This window comes from Acartia tonsa, chromosome 12, assembly GCF_053477335.1.
Source record: "Acartia tonsa isolate MP-2025a chromosome 12, ASM5347733v1, whole genome shotgun sequence".
Classification (NCBI taxonomy): Eukaryota; Metazoa; Arthropoda; class Copepoda; order Calanoida; family Acartiidae; genus Acartia; species Acartia tonsa.
The window spans coordinates 32,673,831-32,684,041 of NC_137271.1; the positions used below are offsets into that span (position 1 = coordinate 32,673,831).

General features: G+C 33.4%; 1 protein-coding gene across 2 annotated transcripts in view; it reads left to right on the forward strand.

The window, feature by feature from the left end:
* Window positions 1–10,211, forward strand: part of LOC145334636 (uncharacterized) — a 29,768-nt gene that overhangs the window by 14,888 nt on the left and 4,669 nt on the right. For both annotated transcript variants that reach the window (XM_080180170.1, XM_080180171.1), the window contains exons 10-19: window positions 1,071–1,121; window positions 1,411–1,486; window positions 2,065–2,122; window positions 4,218–4,319; window positions 6,091–6,220; window positions 6,560–6,627; window positions 7,815–7,900; window positions 8,321–8,387; window positions 8,807–8,879; window positions 9,920–9,985. In XM_080180170.1, coding sequence (XP_080036296.1) covers window positions 1,071–1,121; window positions 1,411–1,486; window positions 2,065–2,122; window positions 4,218–4,319; window positions 6,091–6,220; window positions 6,560–6,627; window positions 7,815–7,900; window positions 8,321–8,387; window positions 8,807–8,879; window positions 9,920–9,985 — 777 coding nt within the window. The remainder of the gene's footprint in view (window positions 1–1,070; window positions 1,122–1,410; window positions 1,487–2,064; window positions 2,123–4,217; window positions 4,320–6,090; window positions 6,221–6,559; window positions 6,628–7,814; window positions 7,901–8,320; window positions 8,388–8,806; window positions 8,880–9,919; window positions 9,986–10,211) is intronic.

Consider the following 10,211-nt stretch of genomic DNA (forward strand, 5'->3'; position numbering starts at 1 on the left):
AAAACGTAAACCAGGAAGAAAAGAAATCCAAATTTACCAAAATCAACAAGGATAACAACATTCACAAAAAAACAGAGAGAGAGGGGACACTGGTCCTCAAAATCTTACATTGGCGTTTTCTTATTCGTTGGTTCCACAACTTTGGGGACTTATTTATAAATTAATTTTATTTGGTTGGTACATTAATTTGAGCGTTCAAACGCTTCAACCATTAATTGTAATGTACAGAAGGGATAATTTTATGTATAATCTTTGGGGATGTACATCAATTTATCGGCCATTGCATGTCCTATCCCTTTAGATCCCTGCATGAAAGCAAAGCTTATCAAGAACAAACATTATAAAGCAAAAATTTGAACACAGCAACAGTGTCTGACTGATTATGACGTAACAAAAAAAAATTAGCCAATGAGAGGCCGTTATTGACCAATGGTAAAATTTATAGTGGCCTCTCATTGGCTATTTTTTTGTTACGTCATAATCAGTCAGACACTATTACTGTGTTCCAAAAATTTTCAAAATATTCAAGATTTCAATAGGATAATTTTTGCTAGCAATTTTGCCCCAAAAATACGAGACTTACTGACTTATTATAGAATTAAAGAAAAGCTTGGCTGTTAATAATTGATTAGAATCTGGAAATAAACAGATTAGAACGTCTGAAAAAAAAAATAATTTATTTGTAATATAATTATTTACAATTTGGTTCGTTTTACAATTTTGTAATAAGATTACTCAAAATTAAACACATATATTTTGTATTTTCATTTACAAGGATAACAGCATCCATAAGTAGTGTAGTATAAACTAATTATGGATAGACAAACAGGCAAAGTTAGTTATAGAACAGGTGTACAGTTGTCATATTAAGAAAGAAAGTGAGACCGATAAACTGGCGGACTAAGTAAGTCGTAGGTCGAATGGTCTTTGGTTAATTAAATTAGCAGTCTATCTTAAATAATCATAAAAACACACTTCATAAATAGCGTTACGGACGAATGAATAGACAGACAAACATATAAAGTTGATTATTCCGTAGCTGCGCTACCATTGATATGTATTTATTTTAGAATATGGACTTCTGGGCCTGGGAGAAATATTATAAACAAAACGTAGATCAGGTGATTTTAATGTATTTTCCAGTATGGCTTCGAAACCGATTAATATCCGGTAGATTTGAACCGGTTCTAAGTCATACTAAAAAATCATGTATCGTATCATATCATATCCAGTTTTCTACGAATATAAAAATGTACAATACTAATATTAAAAGTTAAAACCATTTTTGTCAGCCCTTGCCTTCAGCATCTCGGGGCTAAGAAAACTGGTTTTAATCTTATAATTGTACATTTCTATATCCGCGGAAAGCTGTTTATACTACGATGCAATAAATAACTATTTCTATTTTAGTCTGCCTCTGTACAAAAAGTAGATTTTAAACCAACCAACACAAACAATGGAGAGAATGAATTCAAAGAAACGTCAGGTAATTTACCCAAGGAACTAAACGGATAAGATAATTGCCGATAAATTGATGTACATCCCCAATTATGATACACAAAATTACCCCTTCTGTAGATGTAAATTTTGAACACTCAACTTAATGAAGCAACCAAACAAAAGTTTTTAAGTCAATAAATAAGAGAACGTTATAACTTTTGGACTACCGTAATGTCCCCTACCTTCCTGTACTATTGAAACTTAAGTATCATGTCGTGATGATATTCTCGTATACAAGCACGATTGATTGATTTATGCAAAAGGTCTGTCAAAAGCTGATCGATGAAACGAACCTTAAAAACAAAAGTTTATGCAGCGAAGGTACTTCATAATTTGAAATGTACGCCTATCCGTCCGTCAGTCCGTCTGAAACGTTTTGGGGTAAATGTGATTTCTCGGCTCTTTTTCAAGTTAAATACTTGAAATTTTCAGGGATTAAATAAGTAATCACTCTTTATATTTTCATTAAGAGATTTTTTTCATGATTTTCTTGACTCTTATTCAAGATAGACGACTGAAATTTTCAGGAATTGAATGCATCTTATGTTGTCATCCTTGTTTTAGTTCCCTTTGATGATGAATTCAATCCAAATCTTGATAATGAACAGGGCATTTTTGAAAGGTAATCATTTTTTTTATTATTGATGAAACTTTATTTTTTGTAAACTAGCTGCTGCGCTCTAGCATCTAGGAGCTCTGCATTCGAAGGTGTAAGGAAAATAAAAACCTATAAACAGCTTTCATAAAATGGAGAACTCAATCGGTTCAGCAGTTATCAAAATCTCAAGCTGCAGACAAAAAACCTTACTACTTTATATAATAGAATGTTTGATAAAGTATAAAAATCAAAAGGAAACTCATTTGTACAGTGTGTTTTTTTTATGAGAACTTTTTTGAAAGCAATTTTACCCCACTTATAGTTATCAGAATTTAATGATTAATGGCTTATTTTCTTCGTTTTTTAAGGGAAATTATGAAACAACCAAAAAAAATTACAGTTTTTGTTGAAAAAGTACAGTAAAGTTGAAAATTAAAAACTTAGGTGACAACATCTTAAAATGGTTTTAGCGCATTTTTCTTATGCTCAAAATTGGATTTTCAGTAGTCGACTTTGGGGGGCCAGTACTTTCTCCCTGATTGAGATATGGCCTTCAAACTTTGACCTATTCTAGTACATGTCCCCAATAGTATCTGTATAAATTTATAGCTCTATATCTCAACTTTAAAGCGTTTTGCAGCCATTCTTGCAAAAGGTAGAATATTTGAACATAAGAAAAATGCGCTAAAACCATTTTTAGATATTGACACCTAAGTTTTTAATTTTCAACTTTACTGTACTTTTTCAACAAAAACTGTAATTTTTTTGGTTGTTTCATAATTTCTCTTAAAAAACGAAGAAAATAAGCCATTAATCATTAAATTCTGATAACTATAAGTGGGGTAAAATTGCTTTCAAAAAAGTTCTCATAAAAAAAAAAACACTGTATTTTAGCCTTCTCTATTTTACTAGCAGCTAAGAGCGTTTCTTTAATATCATAAAAGACTTACATTAAAGGATATTAAATCCACTCATCGTTGGGAAGGCAATGGGTTAAAATCTCGGCCAAGCAGTGTCATAACTAAGGACGTTAAATCTTGGAATAACCTTGACCTATTAGCTTTGAAAGTTATGCTATTTTATACATAATTCTTCTTTAGATTAAAGTTTCTCAATCTTTTCCTTAAAACTAAGGGATAGATATCCGACAAAATAATTTGAACTTCTATCACCCAAATTGAGGACCCAAATCTGAGTAATCTTACTAAATATACTTTCAATACTATAAATACATAAAATACTGGCAATTGTCTCATTTGTAGATGATTTTATATTATATAAAAAAAACTTCAACTTGATGTTTAGAAACATGACAAAATGTAATGAAGCATCTTTATAATCAAGTCTGCCTGCCCGCTTCGCTTTTATGGCTGTTGTTATCCTTGCTGATAATAAAAACTACTCTATTTTTGTTAATGTTAACTTGTCTAATATTTTAAGCTTCGCTTTTATTGGATGTTTTCATCCTTGTTATCTTTTAAAAGAAGCCATATTAGAAAAGAATCTGACATTAGCATGCAAATTTTATAACAAGGTTGCAAAAATTATCCTCGGCTATTTTTGCATAAATTCTTAGAAACATAATCTTGTCTTTTCTTAGCGAAGCTACTCCACAAGTCACAACTTTTGATTTTTATTAATTTAGCGGTCTACCTTAATATGTTTAGTGGAGCATAGAATCCTCCTTAATTTAAAATAATTTAAATATAGGGTGTTTTTCGTATGTTTGTTTTTGAGGTTAGTTAAAACTACCCCCCTTACATTAAATTTATCTCAAAAAGCTCTTTGATGGAAAGTTTGATGTTTTCCCAAATTAAATCACTATTTATTCATTTCTATTATTTTAAGCGCGTTGCTCGTATTTTATGGTTCTTGTTATTTTTCCTTTTTTGTTTTTTTTGAACTATTTTATTCATCAAATTCAGTTGATATTGAGAGTATTTTTGCTATCTCTATCTAACTTTTAATTATAAAACCCCTAGATGCTTGTGGTACAGCATTATTATATTTCACTTACATATACCTTATTATAATGGTCAAAGTTTCTTTGGTTTCTTGGTTTTTTTGCACTGCACATATACTTGTTGGAAATTAATTAATTTTGAGTATTTTTTTTTAGGAAAAATCTGTTGACCCAAGGGAAGTCCTATACCCTGAAGGGAAACAGAACTGAAAGAGAATTGTTGGCCAAGGAATCTTCTTCAGTTGGTACTCTTATTAGGTATTTACATTTGCATTTCTTCTATAAAAAAGGAATGTCCGTCAGTCTATCTGTCGTTCTGTTGTCTGGATTGATAAATACAACAGTACTGTAAGAGAATTGTTAGCTAAAGCAACCGCTTCTGTTGGTAATCTTATTAGGTATTTACTTTGAGATAGTGCATCTCTTCTATAAAAAAGGAATGTCCGTCTGTCTATCTGTCGTTCTGTTGTCTGGATTGATAAAGTCAACAGAACTGTAAGAGAATTGTTAGCTAAAGCAACCGCTTCTGTTGGTAATCTTATTAGGTATTCATATTTTGGTAGTGCATCTACTCTAGAAAAAGGGCATGTCCGTCTGTATGTCGTTTTGTTGTCTGGATTGATAAACTCAACAGAACTGAAAGAGAATTGTTAGCCAAAGAATCTGCTTCAGTTGGTAATCTTATTAGGTATTTACTTTGAGATAGTGCATCTCTTCTATAAAAAAGGAATGTCCGTCTGTCTATCTGTCGTTCTGTTGTCTGGATTGATAAAAACAACAGTATATACTGTAAGAGAATTGATGCCTAAAGAATCCGCTTCAGTTGGTACTCTTATTAGGTATTTATATTATTGTAGTGCATCTACTCTTATGAAGCAGGGTTCTAAAGGGATAAGACATTGGCTAATATTGAATATTGAAATAAATTATCCCTTCTCTAGATTAGATTTAGGGGTTGAAAATTTAAACACTTAACTTAATGATCCAACCAATCAAATCTCAAAGTTGTTAAAAGTCAACGAATAAGAAAATGTTAATGAAAACACTGGAGACAGACAGACAGACATACTGTTATTTTATTATAAGGGTATGATAAAAAAATAAATTAACATAGTTGTTATGTGACCTACATTACTATTAACATATAAGATAAAAAGCAGGAACTATGTGTATAACGAAGTTAATTTGTGTTATGACAGAATTACCCTTTTTTGCATAAATAGATTAAGAAGCCCTCTTTATCCACATTGCTATCTATAATACAAAGTAGCTTGATGTCTATCCGTTCATCCGTCCGTATGTTCCTTAAGATCTCGGTAACCACTAAACTGATTGGATTCTACTCTTCAGGGAATAATCTATTGTTTTTGTGGTTGTTTTAAGCAATTTTTTTTGGAGGTTGGGACACCCCAAACCTACCCCAAAATTTTTTTTTATTATTTTAAAATCTTTAACCCTGAGGTAAACGAACAATGCAGTGCTACCTATTAACTCAATATAACCTTACCTGACCTAGAGTAATAAACATTAAACAAACAAAAGTAAAATAACATAAAAAATATTTTCAAAAATATGGAGGTTTGTGTGTAAGGTAATTTGTGTGAAAGCACCTATAAATAAAAATGGCACGAGTCATCTTGGCAACTTATTATTAGTAGCGAAGCTACTCTACATATATTTTCAAATGTCCGTCTGTCCATGATAGACAGAAAGGGGAAAACGTGATTTTCGCAGCTTCTATTTAAGATATATAGCTAAAACTTTTTCTTATTATTAATATTCTTATCATTAAGGAGCATAATTAACTTTAAAACATTTATGTCGGTCTGACTGCTTTTAACTGGTTTTTGGCTAGTTTTATATTTATAGATATAAAAAAGGATATATGAGGAAGGTTTTATAACTTTTTCACCGACAGTCCATTCTTGATTTTAACAAATGCTCTTTAAATTCTCTTGTTCGTAATTCATTCCATGATTTTTTTTGTTCTTCGCTACTTATGGATTTTTTATTCTTGTATTTGTTTTAGGTTAGAAAATTGGAGCAAGGAACCCGTAGGGGCGCCAAGCTACGCCGAGTTTAACTATGGACAACCTTCAAACTTGTTTCCCTTTGTCTCTGTGAGACCAGGGCACATGGAAATCAGTATTTTAAAACAGGTAGCAAAAGTAGTTTTCCCCTCGTTTCATAACAATTTGTCGTAGGCATTAAGGAAGATGGCATATTGCCTTCACAGTTCTAGCTGTCTTAGATATAATATATATTTATACTTTATATAATAGCATATTAGTGGATGCTCCACTAGCATCTAGTGGCTTAAACTATCCCAAGCTTTAAATTAAATGACAAAATAGCCGTATCCTAGTGGACCTGGCAAGAAAATATCCTAAAATAAAATATAAAAAAATTCCCTGAAATATGTAGAAATGTTTTCGTAGTTATCAATTTCTTAAGCTACAGACAAAAAAAACCTACACAACAGAATGTATATATTTTAGAGTAGTCAACTGACTGGCATTTCTGGTGTTATAAGATGGCCTGTCGGTGATGGCTCTACAATTATTAGGTGAGTCTTCAAATGTAAACCCGCGACCGTGATTCAACACGTAACGCATCTGCTCGTCGTTGGGGAGTTGATAGGTTTGAATCTCTGCGTCATATCTAAAGACGTTAAAATGTTTTCTACTGCTGCTATATCAGGTGCGCTACATTAATAGTTAGAGTAGAAGGAATGCCTTGGCCCAAACCGGCGCAACTCATTACCATGCACAGTTGGATGTCACATAGTGTAGTGGTTAGCGCACTACGCTGTGGTTGGGAGAAACCGAGTTCAAGTCCCCACATAGACTTTGCACTTGGTTGACAAATAATGTCGCAATTTGTGAGATTATGATCACGCAACCTTCCCTAAGATGCCCTAGGGTTGTAAGGGGGGAGATTTGTAGGAAGTTAGGATTCTACAAATCAAGCAGCTCTAACCATGCTTTCCCTCATCCATGCTCCTCGTATGAAAGTGCCATTAATTAGGGTGGCTTAATATGAAACACCTGCCAAAACTCTAGGCCAGGGTGATGTAATAATTGAGTAGCATCCACTAGAATTTCGGTTCAGCTTGTAATGTACCATAGAATACAATCAGCTGTGCGCGAAGCTTACCAATCTAAGATTGGCCATAGGATTCTCACTTCCAGTCTCCGTGTGCATCTGAGTCCTAACTTCAGAGAATCATGGCTACAACAACAACAACCATGCACAGTTAGGACTTCCAGACAATCGTGCAATCAAAGAGTTGTTTGTCTGATGGGTGTTACTTAACCAAAAACTCCGGGTGTTTGGACAGAAATGTAGATACTGGTTATTTTTAATCTTCTGACGGTGTAATTTTGTTTCTTACTAATGTACATAATGGATATATTGTGTCTTATACCTTAAAATCCCTGAAACCGGCTCGACTGTAAAGGTTGACTAGGTATTATGTAGATTCAGGGATCTAAAGGGATAAGACAATGGTAGACAAGTTGGTGTAAATCCCTAATGTTGATACAAAAATACCCCTTCTGTAGATTACAATAAGTGGTTAAAACGTTTAGACACAACTAAATGAACCAACCAATAAAATTTCAATACATGTCTCCAAGGTTGTTAAGCTAACAAAAAAGATAACGTTATTATAAGACTTTGGGGACTAGTGTAAACAGCCCAATGTCCCCTCTGTCCCTGTGTAGATTAATCTAATATTTTTATTTCCTTCAGTTTGATGGTGTCCGTTCCGTACAACCCCCATGTTTGGTCAACCTGGGTGGCCATTGGAATATTTACCATCAAAGAGCAAAGTCCAGGTACAATATTAGTTACAGGGTACGATAAATAACTATACCAACAGAGGAACACACAGATGTACAGACAGATAAACAGACAGATAACACTTGTATAGAAACTATTTAGGAATGCGAATGCAACCAGGTTTTTATGCCATGTATTCTGGTTCCCCTTTTAGACAGACAGACAACACTTATTGAGTAATTATTTAGGAATGCGAATGCTACCAGGTTTTGATGCCATGTATTCCGGTAACCCTTTTAGACAGACAGACATGCAGACAGACAGACAAACAGACAGATAACAATTATATAGAAATTATTTAGGAATGCGGATGCTACCTGGTTTTGATACCATATATTCTGGTACACCTGATAGACGGACAGACAGACAGACAGATAGACAAACAGATAGACATAACTTACTGATAAACTATTTAGGAATGCGAATGCTACCAGGTTTTGATGCCATGTATTCCGGTACCCCTGATAGTGAGTGGTTTGTAAGGTAAACAGTTTATTTTCTAACTAGCGGCTACGACATTAGAGCCATCTAGGGGCATGTAAGATCTAGCGGCAAAACCCTAGAGCCTCTAGGGGCACTTGAGGATGGTGTTGTTGAATCCGATAACCCAAGACCCTAGCCATAGGGTTTCTACGTTTGTACAATAAATGTATAAGAAAAGATGTATGACCCAGACAACTACATGGGACCTTTTTCGTTCGCTAGCAAATTAATTTCTGCGCCTTTGCTGTATTTCCGACGCTTATGGCTAATATTCAAATACCTAATTGAAAGTCGACACAAGGTCCCCATCCCGTGGGTAGAGTTGCCTAATAGCTCGTGTCCCATCTTTTCTTTTACTTAAGTGTTTAGACATAAGGAAACAAAATTTTTGAAATAATTGATGTTTTTTTATTGTTCAGAAGTGAAATTGGGCGAAGATTAGAATTTGCGAATGATCAGTATATCCTGATTCTTGACAGTGACACTAGTCTAAGGAACATTTTTATGATATTTAAGGCAGGGATCTAAAGGGATAAGGCAATGGCTGATAATTTGATGTACATCCCCAATGATAATACACAAAATTACCCCTTATGTGGTTGAAACGTTTGAACAATCAATTTCATGAAAAAAATCAATTTAATTAAAGTCCACAAAATTGTTGAGCCAGCAAATAAGAAAACGTTATTATAAGACTTTGGGGACTAGCGTAATAAACGGCCCAATGTCCCCTCCCTCCTTATATCAAGGTCATGCAGTTGTAAAAAATAGGTTCACATTATTTCATATTCTTACTTGACAAAAATACATTTCAAAATACATTAGCAAATTAAATTGGAGTGGATGGAGGGTATCGTTATGTTAGCCAGCTGCGAGTAACACTTTATTAGAGTATATAAAACATCCAAGTAATAATATATCGATGAATGTTGCAGGGTTTTCATCAATCACATTTTTAATTTTCTTATCTTTCATCAATGTAATGAAGTCTTTTCAATACATTGCATCGGACAAGAAGAATTACTAGATAAGTTTACAAAATTGCAAAATATATTTAACATTGCAAGTTTAAACAGGGATCTAAAGGATATGACAATGGCTGATAAATTGATGTATATCCCCAATAATTCTACACAAAATTACATCTTCTTTAGATTACAATTAGTGATTGAAACGTGTGTACATTCAACTATTTGGACCAACCATTTAAATTCAATGAAAGTACCCAAAATTGTTAAGCCAACGAATAAGAAAGCGTTGTTATAATAATATGGGGACATATGTAATAAACGACTTTAATCATGAAAAGAAAACGAAGAAGAGGGTTACGTGTTAGTTAATGATTGCCCCACATGGTTAGAGCCTCCCGAGGAGGCTAGAAAGAGGAGAAAGGCTACTGTGAAAATACGTCAAAACCCCCTACTTTTTTTTTCATGATCCAACAGCTTAATGTCATCTTACTCCATGAATGTTACATATACATATATAAATAGAATTTTTAGCATGATCAATAAAAATGTTCCACACTTTTCAGTAAACCTGTGATACACCTAGCCTTGCTTCCAGTAAATCCGGATGATGGAGCTGAGTCGGTTCAGGTATTCAATGATTTATTGACAATTCCTGCTGAAAAGGGGAAAAATTGACTCCTGATAAGAGGCTTATCCAGGTTGCTATTTATAACTGAAATCAAATCTGTTATCAATTACTCATAATTTCCGCGGATAGAAAAATGTTATTAAAATCATTAATATCTATTTTGTTGGCTCAAACTAGAAAGGGTAACTTTTAAAATTTTCTTTTGGGGAATATTTAATGAAATGA